General features: G+C 43.0%; 1 protein-coding gene across 3 annotated transcripts in view; it reads left to right on the forward strand.

The window, feature by feature from the left end:
• The first annotated feature begins 2,433 nt into the window (after positions 1 to 2,433).
• Positions 2,434 to 24,374, forward strand: part of tox2 (TOX high mobility group box family member 2) — a 94,581-nt gene continuing 72,640 nt past the window's right edge. For 2 of the 3 annotated variants that reach the window (XM_079748675.1, XM_079748676.1), the window contains exon 1: positions 2,434 to 2,675. In XM_079748675.1, coding sequence (XP_079604801.1) covers positions 2,577 to 2,675 — 99 coding nt within the window. In that variant the 5' untranslated portion in view covers positions 2,434 to 2,576. The remainder of the gene's footprint in view (positions 2,676 to 24,374) is intronic. The other variant, XM_079748674.1, reaches the window with a different exon arrangement.

Here is a 24,374-nt window from a genome sequence, read left to right on the forward strand (position 1 = left end):
CAACGCATTGCATTTGGCATTAGCGAGAGACCCTGCTCTTTTAGATTGCCTAGTTTAAGGGTTTGTGTCTTATTTCTCTGACTCATATTGCTCCCTTCTACTCTACAACACCCCTCACTTTCTTCACTGGGTCTATTTAGCAGGGGATTGGGTGACAGGGGGAGGGGTAGGGGGTAGGGGGGCAAGGTGGAGTCCATAGCAGGTAGCCCCAGCCATGGATAGGGTTTACTTCAGTCCTACAAACATAGAACATATCGTCACTACTGTATTCTCCTTCAACCACACCCCACAGGTCACAAATGCATCCAAACACACACACACACACACACACACACACACACACACACACACACACCAAGCACAAACAGGCGCACAGACACACTACATCCAAACCTATTGTTCACAGCATGCACACTGCGATCCCTGCCTCACTATACATTCCATTCATGTGAGGCCACTGTTAAGACCTGCGCCAGACGTCCCAGGGTGCACCCTCTCCAGCTACTTTGTGCCCGAGCGCCATGCATACATAACATACAGTGGGCACGGGAGCCAGCCAGGGAGAGAGAGCAAGCGAGAAAGGGAGGAAGGGAGGGAGCGATACAGGGAAATAACAGGGGCCGTGAACGGATCAGAGAGTGAACCAGACAGGGAGAGAGAGAGAGGGGCCAGCAGGGACACAGGCTGAGGGTGCTGGTGTTACTTGTCAGGGTATGACCTCCTGAGTGTCTCCGCGGTGCAGACGCTGGGAGCTGGCAGCTGATGGCAGACTGCCACAGCGGGCCCGTGGCGCGACCCATCTGCACTTGGTATTTAAACAGGCTCCGGGCCCCCGGGGGCCCCGCCACCATGCAGGGTAATAGCTACACTAAGCGTGGTACAGGCCTGAGGGGAGCTACCACTCACCCACTGGGACCACTATGGCAGCTCAGTTAACGCAGACACACACACATGCATACACAAACTCCTACACACACACACACACGCACACACACACACACACACACACACATACACACACACACACACACACACACACACACACACAAATACACGTACACACACAAATAGACATGGATATAAAATATTCACATGCACTTCTTTTTTACAAAGCACATTCAATCCCTGTCTCTCTCATTCACTGATATGCTTCGTGCTGCCCAGAAAAGGATAGAAATAGTGTTACACACAAACTGAAGACAAACCAACTATGCTTGTGTGTGTTTTTCTGTATTATAGAGTGTGTCTGTTTGTTGGTCTGTATGTGTGAAATCAACGATACATTGTGCATGTGTGTGTCTGTGTGGTTCTGTGTGTGTGTGTGTGTGTGTATGTGGATGGATGTTTTTGTGTCCATTTGTTAGTGGGAAAAGGTTTTTATGAGTGTGTGTGTGTGTGTGTGTGTGTGTGTGTGTGTGTGTGTGTGTGTGTGTGTGTGTGTGTGTGTGTGTGTGTGCGTGTGTGTGTGTGTGTGTGTGTGTGTGTGTATGAGTAAGCATGTGTGTGTGTATGTGTTTGTGTGTGTGCGTGCCCATGTTGCAATGTCAGAGTTGGAGCACACAACAGCAATGTCATTGCATTATTATCCACCATGTCAGCACCAAAGATTACGGAGAAATCCATGTCCAGAGGAACTGGCAACTGATTAGTGGAAATAAAGTTCTTGCAATTTACACTGCAGCAAGTCTCAGGGATTTATTTATAGCATGAAAGGAAATAAGTGTGCCCATTAGGACTACATCACAAACACATATTTTTTGTTAAAGCATTTTCATCTTCAGTAATGTTAAAATAAAATACCCAGATGATATAACCATACTTAAAAGCACAATAGCATTCATAAGATCAATGAAGTAAGCATGTCCTATTCATCTTCTCACACTCACTCTCTCTCTCTCTGGCTACCTGCCTGGTATTACCTTTCTCTTCCCTCCCCAGCCGGTAGAGGCCGCTACAGAGCAGTGGCTATGGACGGGTAGAGTCCAGATACATATGAGTCTATCTAGCTCCAAACGCGTGGATGAGCACTCCCACATGACAAAGCTAGCAGGGGAGAGCGCGCGGTTGGAGAGTAGATAAAGAATAATAGGCTACACGTTACAAAACTAACGCTTGGTCGCTTTTCAAAAACTTAGATTACCGTTTTTTTTTTCGTGTGACGAGCAAGATCGGTATTCTCAAGTGATTCCTACTACTAATTCCTAGGATTTCATATTATTGCTTCTGAGCATCGCTGCTGGCGTGTCCCCCCTGTCCGCTGAAGTACAGGGCGAATGTAAAGAGCGATTGGGGCAGACATTGCTTTTTTATTTTCACCTTGCCTGTTTTTTTTTCGCCAACTGAAGAGTGTCTAAGTTTGAACTAGAGACAGGGAGAGGGATATAGAGAGAGAGAGTGAGAGAGAGAGTGAGTGAGAGAGTGAGAGAGAGAGAGAGAGAGAGAGAGAGAGAGAGAGAGAGAGAGAGAGAGAGAGAGAGAGAGAGAGAGAGAGAGAGAGAGAGAGAGAGAGAGAGAGAGAGAACTCTGACAAGCTTTTGGAGCTGCGCTTTCATGCCGTCAGTCTTGCGGACTCTGAGATGGACGTGAGATTTTATCCAGCTCCCCCCTCCAGCGTGGGTTCATGTAGGCCAACATTGCCAACCGATTCCAGTTTGGACTATTATCACTCAAACAAGGTAAATATATGCAACCGACATGTGTTTTTTGTGCTTTGTGAGACCTGCATCCCCTCTCTCCACACGCTACACGGCGGGGAACGCGTACTTGCGAGTGTCGTGCAGAGCAACTCGTCTGTTTAACAGGAACTTTGTTTACACAATGTGGACAAAAACAAATGTACTTGTATTGGCGCTAGACGAGGTTTCCAACTTTTTTTTTAAATTGTTGGTTTGATGGTTTTGAACGCCGCACCAACATGAGACACCCTGTAATTACTAAACACATTTTCGAATATTTTTCTTGACAACGGAGTTCCTCGTAGTGCTACTTTTACTTTTAGAGTCATTTGTTTGTACTTTGCTCGAGACAAGTGCGCACCTTGCTCCATCCATGTTCTACGCGTAAAATGTGGGCTGTTAGGCTGTGCTGTTGGGACAGCAGACTACGACCACCGTTTTGATATTTATATTAAACAAATGTTTGCCACTCATTTACAGTGCACTATTCAAGCGTTTATGCAAGATGTAAACATATTGAATTAAAATACGGATCAACTTTACGCATGCAAGTTAAAGGCGAAGCAAATATCAATAACATAAATAGCTTGCAAGATGAAAATGATATGGATCTTTTTGAATCACCACATTATTGCCACTGTCTGAATGGAAGTAACTATTAGTCTTCTGCTTAATGTGGAATCGCAACATCTTATCAACTTTGCTTGTGATTGGCCCACGGGGAAACGCTCTCTCTTAATCAATGTCCACATTAGCCTCCCTTATCTCATTGCATTTTACATTGGAGGACAACTCGAACATAAGCTATAGGTAAGCCACTAAACGCGAATTGTTTGGGAAATTTAAGATGAGACAGTCTATTTTTCATTTATTTTTTATCACAGCTTATATATGGCATTAGCTTTGATATTTTTGATGTTTAGTCATTTTTAACCTTTGTTTTCTGTTTTTGAATTGTGCAGAAACATCTCACATTTAGAAAAAAACGTTTTTATCTAGCACATTGCATGCTTGGTTTTGAGTGCCTTTTTGACATAACCGAATTTTATGGTTTGAGATTACTTAGTCTTTTGGTTTTATATTTCATTGCCGTCGTCCGATTACATGCGGTCGTCAAAAACGCTTACAAATATTTGATAAAATCGGATTCAAAATGATATCTGTCAAAGCAACAGAACGTGTATGATTTTCTCCCCGGCCACAAGAGTGCAGTTTCTGCTGTGGTCTTTCAAAGTTCATGCAAACATTTGTTTTTTAATTAGATATATTGGTAATGGGTGTAAGCCAATGACAGCGATTGGTTGGCTAATCAGCTGAGGGAGAGCCAGCAGGCGATTAATTCTGCGAAGCGAAAATGTGTGTGCAGAACTTCAAGGGATTTAATATTACTGCCATGTCTGTACCTTACCTGAAAGACACAGACACACACAGACACACAAAGATACACAAAGACACACAGAGACACACACAGACACACACACACTATCACACACACACGCACACACAGTAGCGCTAGATGTTGATTTAAGATTCTATTGAGACGTGGCTTATGCTGACTTGAAGGCCTTGGTCCTGTGGTATATAAACTGCACCGTAGCTATGATTCACTCAGATCCGTGTTTACATACTGCAGGCTTGTTGGTCAGGCTGTGCAAGAAGCCGGGTAGGGTTTCAAGGGCAGAATCATATAACATTGTCATTACTAAAGTAATGGGCGTGTGTGTGAGATGCAAAGCGACACATTATCTGTGTTGCACCTTGCGTAACAGTAGATTAATGACATTTTGGAAGTAGTTCATATTTAGTGCATTAGAACTTCAGTGACGTTGTCCAGGTTAAAAGATTAGCACCTCCTACACATTATTACCAAGAAGAAACCCATTGTCATTCCATGAGTTCAGAAATGGAATGCTGTCATACTGGTTACCATATTTGTTTTCTCATTTGTACAAGAGGATAATATGGAAATTTGATACACTTGGTGGGGGTTGTAGGCCTACTAAAGAGGCACATTTTAATGGTGTTACATTGGTGACCTGAACATGGCGGTTGGAAGCAATGAATAAATGGATCAATACAAGTCCCAATCCATATTGGCCATATACAGTATGCACAAACATAGCGAATGAACATGACCCCTCTGAGTGCTAATGGGAGGCGCTAGCAGAGGCACGTTGGTATCACGCTAACCCTTTGCAAGTTCCCAGCTCCCCAGGTGCACTCTGGGAAATGCTGATTGACTCTCATGTTCATTTTCACACCAAATGGCAGCACACACAATGTCTCAGGTCCATAATGGAATTTTAAATTGTAGATCACACTCACGGAAATATATCATAGCGCATTGTTCTTGATGGCAGATTAAGGAATAGACTCGAAATGTATGTGTGCAGTGAATGGCAGTAATTAGGAGTACCGATGTCATGTGGTGTGCAAAGAGGGTTAATAATCTGAAGTGTCACTGAAAACTGACGAAAGCGCCGTTCTTTTGCATTAAAAGCTTAAGTGCAAAAGAGAAAGATCTTGACAAAGAGTGTCAACTTGAAGTTGAAACCTTTGAGAGCATGACAAATGTCAAGTTCATTTCGGGGTTTAATTTAGCTGTTACGCTGTCGATGTCATTGTGTATGATATGTGTGGGGATGTGTGCGTGTATAATGTGTGTGTATTTGTGTGTGTCCATCAAGCAGATGGAGACCAATTGTCGTAGTGTACTAAATACCTAGGAAGTCATTATTTAGTAATGCATAGTATGTATGTGGACAATTAATCCGGTTGAACCTGATAGTCTGCATTCAGACTGCTCCTTATCTTAGCAGCAGACTGGGGTGTCAGCAGGAGCAAGACCAGACCAAGAGTTAGTACCCAGAAACAATGAATGTACTTAACCTTTGACCTTTCAATTGTATTATTACTCCAATTCCCTCCAGTTCCAAAACAGTTTTCGGATTCTAAAACGGGAGATATACTTTCAATCAACAATACTGGAAATGATTACAGGAGCAATATGTTTTTTATTCACCAAAGGAAAAAAAGGTAAAGCACCTGCTGCCTTCATCTCTCCCTCCTATGTAAAACGTAATCGGCTTTGTGTGGTTGAAATGCAAAAAAACACAGAGCACACGCTTTCACATGTGTCGCGTGCCTTAACGCACGACAGTAAAGGACATAACACAGGCATCTAGCGCATTCGCAATGTTTCGAACAACGACAAGAAAGTAGAACAATGTGGGTGCGGGTAAAGAAGCGATTTCACACCGCGGTACCTCCTAGCCCGCGGCCGCGTGCTCCTCTCAACTCTACCTCGGCTTCATCGTACACAATCACCCTGAGTCATCCTCACTCCAGCCTCACATCTCTCCCAGTTTTCTTTTGAAGCTGCCCCATCTAGCCTCCATCTAGCTCCCTCCCCTCCTTGACGAGTGGGAGGTATTTTTATTTTAGTATTTTTACATACTTTGTGTATTTTGTATTTATCATATTGACTTGTATCCTGCCCCTCAATCTATCCGGTGCCAAAGTCCACTTCTGGGGCTGTCTCTCTTTGTCAGAAGGGAGAGTGATTTGTCAAACGCATTATGACTCGCATGCGTACCCAACTGGCACGGCCGACACCACCACACGGCTGAGAGGATGTTGGATGGAGTCCCTGGTACATAGCCTCTCCACTCCTCCGCCGTCTCCTTGGCCCATACAGGAACGCCGTAATGTGGCCAATAAGAGGCTGTGGCGTAATTACACTGTACACATCGTTTTCTACAGTATTATAATTATACGCCTTTTGGTTTTTGGCAGATGCTAAGGTGGGCATGGATACATACGTTATTTATAGATGCGTGTTTCTCCTTTCTCTCTCTCTCTCTCTCTCTTTCTCTGTCCCCCCCCCCCCCCCTCTCTCTCCCTCTCGTTCTCTGTAATGCAGAGCTAACACAATGCATGCACAGTTCATCATTGTGCAGCTGTTTGAATGTTGGAATGTCACAATTAGGACCATCAATGTTGAATGACACAGGAGGTTGTTTTTTTTGGCTTTTTTTGGCATGCTTGGGTTCTCATCCACATTTCTCACTATATATAGAAGGAGTATTATTTAGTGAACTTGTACTTCTGCATCACACTGCACACTCCCGGAATATAACCATGTTGTTAATTATCGTGACTAACTCCTGTATGGCTGCCTGGAGCTTCTTCCTCATGTGTTCCGTATTGGTACAGTCATTTACACACAAACAGCCGCAGAGACTTATTTTTGCAGCTCACACACCGCCCCTTTTTAAGTGGTCCATTTCATTTCTACCACTGTGTCCAAAGCACTGCTCTTTTTTTATGGGACACTTCAAAGTGTAGTGAGGGCGGAGAAGCATATTTTCCATGTTCCCATTCTGTGGATGTTTTTTCTTATTTCTTTCCTCGTCGTCAAAACATGACCTTAATGAAAATATTTATATAAAGAAATATGTTATGCCATCCATGGCGGAGTTCTGCTCAGAGGGAAGTTAATTACACGGAGGGAAAGCGTTCTTGGGTGGACAGTGTGGAATTGGTTTTTTTCTTTCATTGTGTCCATTCATAACATTCTGCTGACTGGTCAGTCCCGGCTGCAATGCCCCAACTGTTCTCTCACTTTGGAAATTGTTAACCCATGCATACCTCATGTGCAGGAAAAAAGAAAGAGTGAGAGAGACAGAGAGAGAGAGAGAGAGAGAGAGAGAGAGAGAGAGAGAGAGAGAGAGAGAGAGAGAGAGAGAAAGATAGATGGGGAGTGAGAGAGAGAGAGAGAGAGAAAGAGAGAGAAAGAGAGAGAGAGAGAGAGAGAGAGAGAGAGAGAGAGAGAGGGAGAGAGAGAGAGAGAGAAAGAGAGAGAGAGAGAAAGAGAGAGAAAGAGAGAGAAAGAGATGGGGAGTGAGAGAGAGGGAAGAACGTGTCAGTTAACTTTACTGTAAAGGCAATGTGGCCGCAGTGATGTTCACAGAATGTTCTATCTCTTTTGTAAGTGACGCACTGTTATTTACTGTTCCTGTTTTAGCGATTCATTTAAATATTCACCATTTGGTGTATGTTGCTTCCTGGAAGTCGAAAAGAACGATTTGGTTCCCTCTTTCTCAAAAGCATATCTATTCCTCTGTCATACTTTTCCTTTTACTCTATCTCTCTCTCTGTCTTTCTCATTCCCTTGTACTTCTTTGCATTTACCTCCCCAGCAGCAATGTCAAAAGGTTATGAGGGGAAGCCAGATTGCCTGGGGCTGATTGTGTCTCTGAGTTAATGATAAGTAGCTACACAGCTAATCTCTGGAGTAGCCCAGAGTTCACATTGTGTTTTGGGGCATTTACAATCGCTGGGGAGACTTTAAGCAATCCAACCACCTCTTCTTCATTTTCTTCTCTCTCATTATTTACTGACCAATTAAAAGTTAAGTATTTATTTTGTTTCAACCTCATTTTTAAGTAAGATCAATTACCTTTTAAACCTGTGACTGTTACTTGGACAGTTCAGCCTGCGCCGGTATGCAGCAGTAATTGCAATTTTAACCTACATCGGTTAGTCTTTACAATTTATAATGTGGATGGACTCAAAGTAAATCTGATTCCATGCGTTAGTATGGTATTACTACATACAAGTATATGTTTTCATACCAAAACAACCCATCACACAAAATATGAATACAAACAAATACTAATAAATCGGGTGAAAAAAGTCTGAAATGTGTGGGAAGCTACCCACCATGTCAGCAGGCAGACACGTTGACGTTGATAACCAACCCTCAATGGACGTTGCCGCTGCCCGGCGGCACCTCTGACCCTCATGAAATCACAACATTAACCCTAGCTGTGTTTCCTAGTATACCTCCCCTTCTCTCTGACAGCCCAACACTGCTCTGTGGCCAGCCATGACTCCTGGATACTGTACTTAATGGGGTTGGGTGCGGCGAGGTTGGGGTGGGGTGCTCCCAGCCCTACTTGCTGTGGCGTGGGAGTGTGTGATGTCAGGATACCACCCCATCCTTCAGGACGCCCATTGGTTCTCTGCAGCTACTGCTGTAGCTCCCCGACCCCCCCACTCTCCTGGTCTCTGCACCCCACTTTTCCTCTGCTGTTTTCTATTCTCTTTTTGATTACTTAGGGTATGGGGGATGGTTGGCCGGGGTGTGGTGGGGGTACCAGCATTTGATGGGGTAAGCTGGCATGTTGGGTGGTGGTGGATGGTGGTGGTGTAGAGGGGGGTCTGTAATGAAGTGTAAGAGAGAAAAATAGGGGGATTGTTTTTGGGGGGGCACTTTATTCTTTTTTTTCAACCAGAGCCATTGAATCTGTAATGTCACTCAGCACCGTGGAAACCAAAATGAGCCTTGCCACCAGATGTGTTCCAGTCCAGATAGGGACTTGAAAGACAGACGTTTATTGTTTTAGTGCACTTGGTGTGGTTCAAACCCAAACTGCATGAAACGCTGATTGATGGATTTCACTAAAGAATGAGAGAATGAGAGAGAGATTACCAGACCGACAGAGAGAGAGAGAGAGAGAGAGAGAGAGAGAGAGAGGGAGAGAGAGGGGTGGAGACTGTGATTATTTTAACTATTTCCATGCTCTTGCGTCTATAGAAAACCTGCAGTATTTCATGTCTCATATTTCACATTCCACATATATATACAGTATGTGACTGTATACATTCACATTTTGTAAGGGCCTTTATATATCCCAAAAAAGCACATTGTGTGTTGTTGCTTTCTCCTCGGATAATGAAATGAGACCGATGTTTACACTGAACTTAATGCGATTGGGCCACTTTAAGTCTTTGCTGCGTTGAGTCTGACAAGCAGGTTGTAATTGTCAGTGACATTTAACATCAGCCCCATGCATGTGGTTTTGACTAAAGGCCAGGAAGTGTGCAGATTTTTTTTTAAAGTAAAATTTGTAGCATGTTGCCAGCCACACATCCTTTAGTTGAGTCTTTCTACCTCCCTTTTTTTAATCAAAATAATATCTGTACAGAAACTTCAGCTGCATGCAGAAGTGACTTGTGCAAACGAGACATGGTAGTCATACCAGATCATTACTTTGAAACTGTCTGCGATGGATATTATAGAATCAAGAATAGAGGGGAATCAGTAGAAGCATCTCTGTGATAAAACTAGTTTGGGAACCTGATGTTTGGTATTCAATCCCTGGGCTTCTCTGGATGCCAAACCCGTGGTGCTCCCTAAGGCATCGGACTTGACAAAGTCAATGACAAGGAAGGAATGTTTCTGTATTTATTTAAAACATTTAGTCAACACAACAGCTGGTGATCTAACTAGGGTTCAGTAATTTAATCTATTTTAGACATGAAAGGAAATCACGCTGTGTGTGTTTAGTTTGTGTTATCGGGGATTTGCAATTAGAAGTAACAGCTATACTGGCCGTAGTGGGCTAGCGCGCCGCAGAGCGGAGCGTTTGGTATGTAAACCGGTGTGATCTGGGTTTATATGGTGGGCTGGGCAGCACTCATCATCTCTTCCTATCACACTCAGTAAAAGATCCAGGTGAGCGTCCAGCGGTTTGCGTTTCATCACGCCTCTCTGGGTAGCTAGCTTGCAGCTCTACTGGTACCCGCTTTTTTTCTTTTTATTGGAATGTACATGGCTGCAAAGGTGTGAAGCTGCTGTCTACTTCACCGGCAGGAAATGAAACACTACGTATGACAAAAAATGAAAAGAGAGAACATAGGCAAAGGGCGATATTTTCTCAACATTTTCACCAAGGGCGGTTGAGGATAATGCAGGCGCTGCAATATCGTCACATCTCTTTCAGATGTGTGGGGTTAGAAAGAACATATGTCCTTATGTTGTGCAGTATTCAAAATAAACCACTCTGGTTCCGGGCTAACTACTTCCACAATGCTTTTTTAAATAAACAGTTGTCCATTTTTTTATCCCAATGTTTTATGCAGTAGTCAAAACTGGCAATGTCACTCAGGCAAGTCAAAGTAAGAAATAAGCAAAAATAAAGATACTTTAGAAAATATATATTTTCAAATGATGTACACTATAGAAGACCCTAGTTGAGGCATCTCTCATAGTCCTCCTCAGAGATGTCTGGGGCTCTTTAGATTCACGATGCCCATAGGGTGAAGTACGTGTAAGGGAGCGCTAGGTGCATGCAGCGCAGGACAGGGCAGGGTGGAAGAATGCAGCTGTTTGGTGTATTAAGAGAGGTCTGTGAGCCTGGGCAAACACCACCAGTTGTCTTAGCTTCCTGAGGCACGTCCTGTGCAAACAGAACTTGGGATGGCTGGTTCCCTGTGCACCAGGTCCACGCTCAGAGCTCAAGACCCTACTGAAAACATACCAAATCAAATGCACACGAAGAGACTGCCCTACATATGTAAAACTCATCAATCTTACATATGACTTGTACAATATAAACGCATTGTGCTTAATTCACGCATGTGATCGGAAAACTATGGGTACTATTAGTTAGAGATGTATAACGATGACGTGAAATCTTTATTTAGCCAACATTCCCTTGAGGTTTTGCACATTAAGATATAGCCCATCTATATTTAACATGGTATCTAAAATGGCAGTTCTGCTTACTGTGTTTTTTATTTGTTATTCAAACGTGTATTCCAGTTTATGTTTCACATCTCCTATGCTTGCATTCACACACCTCCACAAACCTACATCATCAACATTGTTGCGCTCGCTTTTGTTTGGTTTTTATGACTGACAACCCAGGAAAATGGTGATCAATTTCAATCACAATTAAATTAGCAACGTGTCTGACATTAAACAGAAATAAGGTAATCAATTACAGTCCTACTCATGTTGACATTAAACATTCCAATTATTCCACACACACACAATGCCGCGTGTATTTTCTGTGTTCTCAGACACACCAGATGTTAACATTATTTCACGTTGGTGTTATTAACAATGCGTCCTATTTTGAGGTGACAAAGGCGCAAGGAATGTGTCGTCGTTCTCTCTCCCAAGTGTATTACTCTGTTTACTTTCCTTATCAACCAGATGTAGCAGAATCACCAGCAACAGACAGACTGTTTATTTGATTCATTATGTTTCATTATCACAGATGCTATGGTAACATTATACAATACCTAAAAAAATATGTTATGTGTTAAAATATTCTCCTTTTCACACAATTTCTGTGAACTAATTATTTGAAAACGCTGTGTTGTGTTTCAATAGTATGTGATTACTACATTTCCTGCTGCTGTTATGTTTTTGTTTTGTTTTTCCACCTTGAATTTTAAATTTTCCCCAGGATCCCTTTTTCTTACACACAAACGCACACACAAACATACACACACAGGCACACACACAAACACACACATATAAACAGACACACACACACACACACACACACACACACACACACAAATGCAAACTCAACCACACCCATGTTTACACAGGCCTTAAGGTAGCCAATAGCATTGAGTCATTTAATGGTCCCGTTGTATTACTCCCTAATGACACTGCGTCACGGGTGTCCGACTGTATTATCCCCAATATCAAATCAGCATGTTCTGCTGTGGCCACCTTGTTTAGAGACTAGATAGTAGGCTCCTCACTGGGCCGTGTGTTAGCTTGTAGCCGGGCTGATTGGTATGTGATGTGTTGGTGCAGCTGAGGCAGAGTGTATTCACTGAGTAAACACAGCATTGCTGGCGCTCCTGGTTTCACTTAATCTTTGACACAAAGGCAATGGCATGTGTCTGGGTCTGCAGACAGATGCAGTGACAGTGAGAGAGTGAGAGAGAGATACACGCATATATATATATAGAGAGAGAGGGACAGGGGGAGAGAAAGACGAAGAGGTAGATTGAGAAGAGAGAGGGAGGCAAATAGGCTGATATTCTTACTTAGAAAGATGACAAATCAACACCTTTCAAATACAGTTGTTTTTTGGTTTTAATCTGTTTTTTTTGTCGCACTGTCCACTGCGCCTTTGCTTCTGACTGAGGATAAAACAGTAAGAATGAATATGAATCAGCAGTTGATTCTGTGGTTGTTGGGTGACTGATCTTACACCCGTAACCTTGGTCACCTTGGGTCATGACTCTGAATTACAGAGTCAAGGGCTGTCCATCCTGGCACACGGCTGCATCTATGATCTATATACCTACTGGTTCATAATTACCCAGGCCGCAAGTGGGATGGTCTATCTGGCGAAAAGTGTTGATAAAACCGGCTTTTAGACCAGGCACGTTGTGCTGTGAGAGTTGTGTTTGAAATTATTGATCTTGGTCTCTTTGTCTTTTTTCACCTGGACAATTAATCATTATCAACATTGCATTATTGTTTGCCTTGGAATTGTTCAGATGTTTTCAGGGGCTTCAACAACTGAACTTTGATAATGATCAAATTCAATATTTCGTTTTTCGCATCAAATCAAGCCGGCTGCCTGTTTTTTTCATGTCAGGGATCCAGGCCTTTATCCACAGTTTATGCTTACGATTAAGGGTGTGATGATAAAAATAAATAATGGAATAAATAACGTAAATAAAAATATATAAATATATATATATATAAAAAAAAAAATATATATATATATATATAATAATGATTAGCTCCAATCAGAAGTTGATGGGACTTGTGCTGACGGCAGACTGTAATAACCATCAGCCGCTGGCAGGAGCCCGGCCCAAACAGCTCCTTTCTTGTTACGCCAACGCCAAGCCTAATATTCTTTTAATTGACTTCAGAGAAAAGGCTCTCAGAACATGCTGATGAAGTTTCCCAAATTGGCCTCCACAGCTGGTTTTGCGGGCCAGACCTTCTCCCCACGTTTCTCAGACTCGGGGCTCTCCGTTGTACTCTCAGCCACTCCGCTCCGCATAATGATGAGGGCGGGCGGACGAACCAGGATTACAATTACTGGGAGAAAGTCAAGGAGGTTGTTGAAGTTCTGAGCAGAAACACAACATAGGAGCGGTTGCTATGTGGACATCATTGTGCCTATTTTGGAATGTAATTAAATTGGTTTGGCTGTGTGCCAGTGGCAAAAAGAAAAGAAAGAGAAAAAAGACACATGCACATTCCTCTTCTTTTCATTTGAAATGAGAATGTATAGAGCGGCGTTGGCTGTGAAATACCTGCAGGGAATGCTCGGGTGTTGCATATTTGTCATACAGCTCGCAGTGCGTGGCAGAAATTAGTTTTGTGATGAGTTATCCACTGTGACTTCCCCTTTGACATTTCAGAGGTATGCGGCTTTTCCACCATGTATTTACTGTAATCTTTTTTTTTCTCCTCTTCTAGCGCTGGGCTGCAATGTGTGGTTAGGTTATGAACTGTAAATGGGTTGATGTGCCGTGTCATTGGTCGTGGCCTATCGGAAACCACACCCCGATGATCTGTTGCAGAGCGTTGTATGTGATACTGTCTAGAATTACATGTAGAACCCGCTTGTCTCAGATGAGGCTCATGCTTTGCATGTGAACGAAAGGCCAACATGTGCCCTCATAGTCACTTATGTTACACCAATGCATGTTATGCACATGTCTTATTTGCTACTTATCTTAACAACATTCGTAATACTTCTTCAGATGAGAAGGCAATAAAAACGTGAATATTTTCAATGCATTAACTAAGGAACCAAGTGGTCTGCAAGAAAGGCATTCAACTCATTCATTGAGTTGAATGCCTTGAGGACCAGATAGCACTTTGTGTGTTTTTGTTTTTGTTGTTTTGTTTTATGTTTATTTGTGTTATTTTGTGTTTTGTTGGGTTTTGTGTTGTATTGTTGGGTTTTGTGTTGTTTTGTTGCATTCATTTTTGACAGACCAAAGAAACGGTTTCCAATTGCTAAAAAATAATATTGTTTCTAAATGTTTTAAATAAATACAGAAACATGTACGGCTCAAAATGCCGTACATGTACCATTGTACTTTCGAATAAGGCAATAGTGTGATATTACATTTGGTAAGAGGGACGTTTGTGTTAAATGAACAGTTTGATTAAATTATTTGATAAGATGTAATTTAATCAAGTTTTTGACACATTGATCAGGAGAAAGGTTTGCTTTCACCGTGATTACGTTCAAGTTCCTCACTTTCCATAAGGCAACAGCCATAAACCAACTCCAAAACACCATTACGAACAGGCAAGGCATCCATAATGACATTATGAAATATAGAATGCTAGAGAAGTAGAGAGAGAGAGAGAGAGAGAGAGAGAGAGAGAGAGAGAGAGAGAGAGAGAGAGAGAGAACAACAAGATCTGAGCTTTAGGACGGTTGTAAGTTTGTTGCATACAGTACAAACACACACACGGACACACACGTTTACAAGCGTGTACACATACACGCACAACTAATCTTAGCCTCATCTGCAAATGGATCACGCTGCCCAACCAAGCCATTCTTACCGACCGAGTCCAGTGATGTGCTTTAATAGGTTTTCCTTGTACATGTCCTGTCAAATCAACTTAGCCTCCTCTGGTGCTATTTCGGTGCTTGTCGCCCAGTTGTTGATAGAGGAAACTGCGCAACTTTTTACCCCCTGAGATTACAGGAAAATTGAATTTTAGACGTGCAAATCGGCCGACCAACACCTTTTGGAGTATAAGGTTTAGTAAAGCGTTGAGCTAACCGCTAACCGGCAGGCGGGGCTATACTTTTATGCCCTTCTTTATATTCCAGATGGCCGTGACATTAACATCCCTTCCTCCCATTATGTTGTATCCATTCTGCTGATACTTAGTAATGCCTTCGCTAGATGGTCATCAATTTGATTCACGAGTGCCACTGGCTCTGTTGGTAAACATTTACTACAGCACACTCCAGCAGGAGTGGATGGTTGCGCTCGTGTATAGCACGTTAGCGCTCACGACTGCAGGGTTGATTGTTCGTCAGGGCCCTAATTGTAACATTCACTCGACCAAGCCTGCTAAGTGATTAAGGAAACAACAACAAAAAGCAACTGTAGCCTTGATAGAAGTGCAACATACCTTCCTTGGGCTACTCATCGGGACTGCAATTTAAAGAGTGTTAGCTGAGCTACATACACCTGCAGGCTGCAGATTAAATAGCATACGGCTTTCATGTGCTTTTTTCCCCTGTTAATGTCAAAGGGAAGCTCACATTTGAATAAACCACAGGATTTTCCTCATGTTACGTACTAGTCTTTCCAGTGTGTCTTTTCCCGATATGCCTAAGCTAGCATTCGTATGAGTGTGTTTGTGTGTGTACGCGTGTCATTGTGTGTGTGTGTGTGTGTGTGTGTGTGTGTGTGTGTGTGTGTGTGTGTGTGTGTGTGTGTGTGTGTGTGTGTGTGTGTGTGTGTGTGTGTGTGAGTGCGTGCACATATGTGTTTGGAGTGTAAGGGAGTGAAGAGTATCCAATCGATGGGTTGTTGAACCCAGGATAAAAGGTTCTGGAAGGGATTGTGACATGTAGTAGGTGCAGCGTTACGGTAGCACGCTGGTCATACTGGTAGCTCTTGTACTGGGCCAGATGGGAAGGTATACTGCACTTCGATGTGGATAATTGGCTGCCAAGTAACACCAGAGAATTGACTGCTGCCGTTTTATTATGAAATCACACAAACATTCTAGTGAAAAATAAACTGCGGAGATGATGTAAAAAATATGGGTCGGGAAGATATGAGGATGGAGAGAAATGTAACTTCTGTTCCGGGAGACAGAAGCATTGCACACCTCCCTCCAGCTTCCGTATCATATTATTTTATTGATCATCAGCAAAGCCACATTAGAGGAGGATAGGATGGAATGGAACGAATCAGAGCGGAATAGACTACAATAGCAGAGGTCGGTCTATTTTCAGTAAAACTATTCACACACGACGCAAACTGATCCACATAGACAAACACAGGCATGCAAGCAGACCCACACACTACAGCCAGGAGGCCTATCTGGCACATTGTCTCAGACATCGACGCCTTCACCTTGCAGTCATGTGACAGTCAAAATGAGTCTGTAAAGCTGGAAGAGTTAGCATGCAAAGGTGGTTTGCCTGTGGGTAAGGAGTGGGTGGTTCTGTCAAACTCGCCTCAGGCTTAACCATTGAAATCACATGTCACATTTACATCTACATTGAGACATCCAACAAGTTTCTTTCTTGCGCATGCCACTGTGCCAGAACAATCCAAGCATAATCAATGTGGGAGCAATGTGAAAAACATACGTAGTGCACAATCAAAGAAGCAACAACCCGGCTATAGAGTGAAGAGAAGACCTATTGGAATGCACATTTTTTGAGGGAAGTCAAGTGCTTGGTATTCAGTGCGTCACATTGGAGTGAGATATACACTGATCCATTCTGTAAAGTCGCTGCAACAATAGAGCAGACGTGTCAGTCTGTATTCCTGGAGGAGATGGCCCTTGAGAGAATATTCAGGGCCTCTGAAGGACAGCCATAGATGAGCTCTTTCAGGATAATACGATAATTAGCATTGCTCTCATCACTGTGTGCTTAGGACATGTTTGTTTTGTAACGCTTTTTGCATTTGCATTCCATTTCTTTAATTTATCCCAATGAATTCAGGTGTAATTAATAAATCAGCATTGTGTTGCGGTCACTTTGTTTTCTAATCCATTCGGTGGTTGAATTGTATATTCTTTAAGCGTCGCTGCAATGTGTTTTGACGTAGCATAGGACAGTCGTAGCGTCATGTTTGTGGCTAAGCCGAGAAGACAACTTGAGCAATAGCGGGTAAAAGGACGACTTTGCGCGACAACTTAAGGTGACGGGTGGGCTAATGGTGCGGATTAAGCATTTAGAACTGAGAAGAAGAGGTGGAACCCCCCCTTAGTCGTCACAAAGACACCGTTGTTGATCCTGTCCTGGTCTGGCTAATTGCTCGTGGTTTTGCTTGCATTCCACCCCTCCACCCTCTTTCTCGCTCTTACTGGCACTCTCTATCTTTCTTTCTTGTCCATTCCTCACTCATCCGAGCAGTTTTTGTATCTTTATATCTTTCCGCACTATACTTCCCATCCCCTTTCGTCTCGTTCTCTCTTCCTCTTTGAATCTCTCCCTCTCTGTATCGCTCCCTCTGTCTCGCCTCTTCCTCTCTCTCTTCCCTGTGCTATCTATCTTTCTTCCTTGACCATTTCTCTCTCATCCTCTTTCTTCACTGCCCACCCTCTTCAATCCCCCCTCCCCCCCCCCCCCCCAGTCTCCCGCTCTCTCCTGCTCTCTCTCTCTCTCTCTCTCTCGCAACCCCCCCCCCCCCCATCTCTCTCTCCCTGTCTCATCAGAACGTTAGTTGCGTGTGCAGAACTAAGTGGCTGTGACAACATTTTCGGATACTCCAGCTGCTGTAGATTTATTGAGTTATTAAAGTAATGTACTGTGATTAAAAATGCTAATTTCCCCTAAATCAAACACACGCTTACTATCTTTTTTTTCTTCTCCTCAGTCGCCAATTTAATTACATGGAAAATGAAACAAGGGCTGATGATTAGATTCTTACAGCCAAATGCTTTTCAGTACACCATGCAGATTTGTTCAGCCACTAAAAAATGTAATGATAATTTGCAGCATTGTGGATTTTTGCTAACCATAAAATACATTCTAATGCAATCATGGTGAAGGAAATGCCATTTTCTTAAGATTCCATATGTTTTACTAACCGGAATTGTGTTCATTTAATCCCTTACAATCTCACCTTAGGCAATGAGAAGTTTTGTATTATTATGGTTATTAGTTTTGTTCGAGTTTTCTATTTAATCTTCTTCTACTTTCATGTTAATCTAATCAAAAATGTAGGGCATTCCTCTAACCTTCTGCTTAGGCCCACTGTCGTTTTCTGGTTGTACAGTTGAAGCAGTTTTGTTATGAGAGGAGAGCAAGAGAGAAAAAAACATTCATTTCTCTCTACTGCACATTATGAATTGTATCCTTTATTCTGAATAATTTTCTCTTTCCCCAGGGGGATTTAGTATTCAAAGTGCTTTCTTTGGCTCGTTTTCACCTCTCATTATGCATTCATATATCCGTTTGTCTAATGCACAGCGCTGCGTTTTCATTGGACGATTCTGAACGCTTTTTTTAAGACGCATTGTGTAAGATGCTTGTGAGGAAAATGACTTCATGTTCTCCTTAGAATTTGTCATATTTGCTGGGGGCCTATATCTAAAGTAGGCAATTTATAAAAAAAATATAAAACAAACACATATATTCTTTCAATATCCATGCAAAAAAAATCATCATAACCCAAAACATTTGTGCCTGTCCCTTGATCACTTCAGCTCCTCTGGGGCTTCCTAAGAGATCCTGTAGGGTTAGCAATGAGCCAAAGCACTGGCCTGGTGCCTCCTCCCAGAGCGTTATGTGTCACCTCATCCAGATATCTCGCTCTACTGTCAAAGTTAAAACCTGACTTTAAAAATCGAATTTCCGCACTAGATTTAGCTCAATCTTTATCATTTTCCTTTCTTTCTGGGTTCTCCACAGGTTCTAAGTGTGAGAAACTATCTGTGACGGTGTCACAGTGTAGCTTTTTGGTATTATTTTCCTCTCTTTTCTCTCTTTCTAGGAAAAGGAGTTTTGAGTCATAGGCGGTAGAGAGGTGTAGCGCGTATAGGAGCCCCTAACCTTCCAGATGTCCCAGACATAACAGAGGCTTGTCGGCCGCTGTGGCTGGCCTCTAAATGGGTCACTCTTCACCATATCACAAGGCCTCACTCACAATCGCCCCAGTGTTCTGCTGATATTAAAGCACACCAGGTGGCTTGCTCTGCAAAGTCATGGCCAAATAAACACAGGGGGCGAGCGCGAGCATTGAGTAAGCGTTAAAGTGCACACAACGCATGCGCATGCTTGTGTGTGTGTGTGTGTGTGTGTTTCTGTGTTTGTATGCTGTGGGGGTGTGTGTGTGTTTCTGTGTTTGTATGCTGTGGGGGTGTGTGTGGGGGGGGGGGGGGACTTTAATCCAAATAAAGGCAAGATGGATCACTAAAAATAATATTGTTTATTAGATGTTTTAGATGTTTTTTCTTAAAATATGTAAGGAATTTCTGCTCTAGTATTTAGTTTTTAATAAACACTGCAGCAAATATGCCATTTAAATAAATGTATTTAATGAAATAGCTAAATGATGTGTTTGAAACAGTTTTGAAGGGGGAAAAAAATAATACATCTCAAGATGCAAATCTTTTGGCAAATGGAATTTTCCGTTTATCTGGAAAGTGCAGCAGAGAAGGTCGTATGATACGTAAAGTAATTACACAGTGAACACTGAACACACAACATATGGAGCAATAAAGAGAGCGGGGACTAAGAAAGGAGGGGGTAGGGAGACGAAGGAATGAGTGGGTGGATGATGGAATGATGATGGAATGATGGAGGGGGTGGGGGAGGGTAGCTCTGTATTCTTTTTTATGATTTATAGTTTGATTGCAGTCTTGCCGTTCTGCCAGAGACTTAAGTGCACAAAAAATGCACAAGCAGATACGTTCATGGGCATGAGTAACAAAGCAGCCCGCATGCGTACGCACGGACATGCACAGATATGCGCATGCATGCACTGAATTACATGTAGGTATGCAGTCATTCTGCAAGACACACACACACACGCATCCCCAGAAGGACACACGCGAACGCACATGTGCACCCATACACACAAGCAAATGCATTCAAATTCACATGCAGCTTTGACCTTACCGCCAGATACAAAAACACACAAAGGTTGGTGCACACACACAAATGTTTGTGCACACACACACACACACAGGTGCTCGCATGTGCACACACCCACACACACAGGCACACACGCGCACACACATACACACACGCACACCCACACTGATTGAGAGATGAGGTAGAGAAGGGCTCTTTTACTCAGCTGAGCAGTCTCTTCAGCTTGGCAACCGTTCAATAGCATTTACCTCAAGGCTGGGAAATAATATTGATATTCAGAAATACACTCGGTAAAAGCAAGAAGAAGGAGGAAAAGAACCATGCACTCCCGATACACAACAGCCGAGGAGTTGAGGAGAGGTTAGCCACCATCTCGGAGGCATTGTGTTCCTCTCATCCAGCTGAATATTACTGGCTCTATTTAATCCTGAGGTGAGAAAGCAAAGAGGTAAATTTGAAACAATAACTGAAACATTCTCTCCTGACTCTCTCCACTGCGCTCCATTGACCGTCTTAGAGCAAGCGCCCTCCGGGTTAAAAAAGAAAATGCAAAAGAAAGAAAGAAAAAAAAGAGCAGACCTGGTGGCCAAGTGTCTTTGTTTTTTTCATCGTGTACCTTTCGGTGTTTCCTGCCTGCATCGACCCAGCGGCACTCAGCGCCGCTTCAAGTTATGGATAGAACATCGCTTGGCGTCGTTCATATCCCGTCTCCACAGGCGTCTTCTTCACTTTTCATTAAAAACACACACAAAAGACACTGCTGGAGAAGAAGCCGTATCCAAGGGGGGCAACTCAAGCTTTTCTTGTCGTCCGTTGAAGTGGTACATTTTACTCTTTGACAACCTCTGAATCTTGTCTAGTTAGACCGGGATCTCAGGCTGACACCTGTGAGGGGTTTTGGATGGTATAGACAAAACTTCAAGTGGAAGACATTTTTTCTTGGCAGAATGTGAGGAAAGTACCTCCGGTGTGTGTGTGTGTATGTGTGTGTGTGTGTGTGTGTGTGTGTGTGTGTGTTTGTGTGTGTTTGTGCGTTTGTGTGTTTGTGTGTTAGGAACACGGAGCCATTGCCAGACCATCAGTATTGTCGAACTTGCTTGACTTCACTGTTCACCTCTCATTTAGCTTAGGTCCTTTAGTACAACGTGACCCAGCCAGTCAGCCAGCCACACTAAACGCCAGCACTATGTATTCTTAGAAGTTGAATCCATGTTTTTTTCCCCCAGAGGCTCTGCCTGTATTTTGAGCCTGTAACAGCACATCCCAATGGTTTTGTGGTTGAGACTTCGTGCACATCCACGCAATCCAGCCAAACTGACTGTAGAGGGAACAGAACAGTAGGACTCAAAGTGGAGAGCAGTGGAACCAAAAAGGTCCACAAAATCACAACCCAGGTCGTTAGTAATAGTAGTAAACAATCTGGCAGGAAATAGACAAGTCCATAGCCAGTAGTTGAGAAGCCCATAGCATGTAATAAATATCCCCCATAGCAGGTAGTAGACATGCACATACCAGGTAGTAAACACGCCCATAGCAGGTAGTAGACAGGCTCATACCAGGTAGAAGCCACACCATACCAGATAATATACACGCCCATAGCAGGAAGGAGAGAAGCCCATAGTATTTATTTGGTAGACACGCCATAGCAGGTAGTAGACATGCACATACCAGGTAGTAGACACGCCCATAACAGGTAGTAGACACGCCTATAGCAGGAAGTAGACACACCTATAGCAGGTGGTAGACACGCCCATAACAGGTAGTAGACACGCCTATAGTAGGAAGTAGACAAACCTATAGCAGGTGGTGGACATGCCAATAGCAGGTAGAATAAAGGCAGTGGACACAAAGGTTATGACGATGGGTGGGGGGCACACTTTGATTCGATTGTGCAGGATCTGCTGGTGTTGGGCGGGGGGGGGGGGGGGGGGGGGGGGGGGGGGGGTTGGAGGGGCGTGTTCCAAGTGAGAATGGCAGGAAGTGTGTTAGTGGCAAGGAAAAAGCTGCTGCCCCTGGTGTCCCAGAGCCATGAGCGAGTAAAAATAGGGCACTGGGCAAGCAGGCAGGAAGCCAGCAGAGCGAGGCCTCTACGTGGAATGTCTTCTGGGAAGCAAAGATAAGGGACTTAACTCCCTCCTGTCTGGGCCAGCCCGCTCTCACATCGACTGGTGATTACTGATCATTTATGTAGAGAAGGACTGGGGGTTGGGATGAGGAGAGATTGTGGATTTAAATAAATGATTTCAGGTCAGTGTGATGTGTAGGTGGTTTGTGTGTGTGTGTGTGTGTGTGTGTGTGTGTGTGTGTGTGTGTGTGTGTTTTCATGCTTGTGTGTGTGATAACATACTGATATTACGTGCATGTGTATTTGGCTTTCTGAAGAGTTCTGTAGGCAACTGGCAGTCATTTATAATCAGGGCCAGACCAGTGATGGAAACCTAAAAGAAGCATCAAGAGTACCGCACACAAACACACACACACACACACACACACACACACACACACACACACACACACACACACACACACACACACACACACACACACACGTAGCTCTGTTGTGTGTGTGTCTGTGTGTGTGTGTGCGTGCATGTGTGTGAGAGGTAATGGCTGAGTGGTGGAAAGTACCGTTTGAGAAGCAGAGGTTGCTCAGGTTAGAGTGAATGGAAGTTGGACAATAAACAGTGGTCTTATCAGACGCTGGGCAGAGCTTCCAAGCACACGGCCCACCGTATCACACTGGCTATTAGCAACATGTGTGACCTCTACATCGGTGGTTCAACCCCTGCCCACCCGCCTCAAAAGAAAGTTTGATTAAAAGGTTCCAGGCTGTTTAGGTGCACCCTGTGATAATCTACGAACTTATTTCCTTTTACTTACTCTTTTTCATTTTCTTTTGCTTTTAAATGTACATGTACGGATTTCTGACCACTAGAGAGAAGAAGACGCACAGCAAATCAATGTTTTATACATAGTGAGAACCGCGCCTCTGCCTACTTATCTGTCCAATAGCATCGCACTATATTCACTTGCATGGCAGCTTCAATAAATGGAAATGTATCTACGAGCTATCAAAGGCAGTTAGAGATCAATGTTTATACATATGAAAAGGGCTTTGAAAAGTAAGTGGAGTTCATTATGTCAACAAACTAAACACTGCGTTCATTGAATTCACCAGAGGGATTGTGTGAGCAGGACATTGCGGTGCCATTATTTTGAACAGGTTTTGATTGGCACTGCTCATAAGAGAATTTGTAACACATAAAATTGGTTATTGCAGTTTTGTCTGAGGCCTAATGTTTATTTTGGTTTATGACATATCAGAGTGATTTTGCCGTTTTATTTGAGCTCTGTGTAAGACTGAAGTGTCAACACAGGACTGGAATGCAGAAATAGTTTTATACTGATCACATATGCGAACCTATTGGCAAAACAGAGATGATCACATTGATGTACTGCGTTCACCTTATTTGCTGCTGCTTGGAAGCTGTTACACCGACTAGCAATTGTAGAATTTTATGCAATGGAGAAAATAGAAAAACCCATAATTGAGGAAAGCATTCTTCAAACAAGGCTTTTAACTGCTCTCCTTCCAAACGCATGTGCTTTTTTCGCTTGCTCTTTAATTAAAAAACAAATGTAATAGACAGTTTGTTTGTTTAATCTCATCTCGATGATATTATTCATTATTATGACTCAAATAATGATAAGAGGCCAAGAGTTGTTCCTTGACTTTTATTATTTTAAGCTGCAAATTCTTGGATATTTATTGAGATACCGGTCTCCTTAAGCATAAGAAAATATTCATTTTATAATTTAACTGTTCACACAAGACAACAACCCTTATCTAAACTCTAGACAGCCTTCGATAAAAACTATGAATGATAGGTTGGGCAAAAGTTAGCACATTGGAAGTAACATGAAAATACCCTGAATCAGAATTTGTATTTTGAGCCAACCTGTATGCATGGATAACAGGCGCAGCATTTAGTAAATGTCCTTTTGTCCTTATTGTGTCAATTATCGGGGACACAGCCTCCCCACAACATAGCCTGAGTGCTGTTTGTCTGCTCAGTCTCTTTTTCTTCATCTCATT

This window comes from Pollachius pollachius (genome assembly GCF_949987615.1).
Source record: "Pollachius pollachius genome assembly, chromosome: 12".
In the NCBI taxonomy this organism is placed as follows: domain Eukaryota; kingdom Metazoa; phylum Chordata; class Actinopteri; order Gadiformes; family Gadidae; genus Pollachius; species Pollachius pollachius.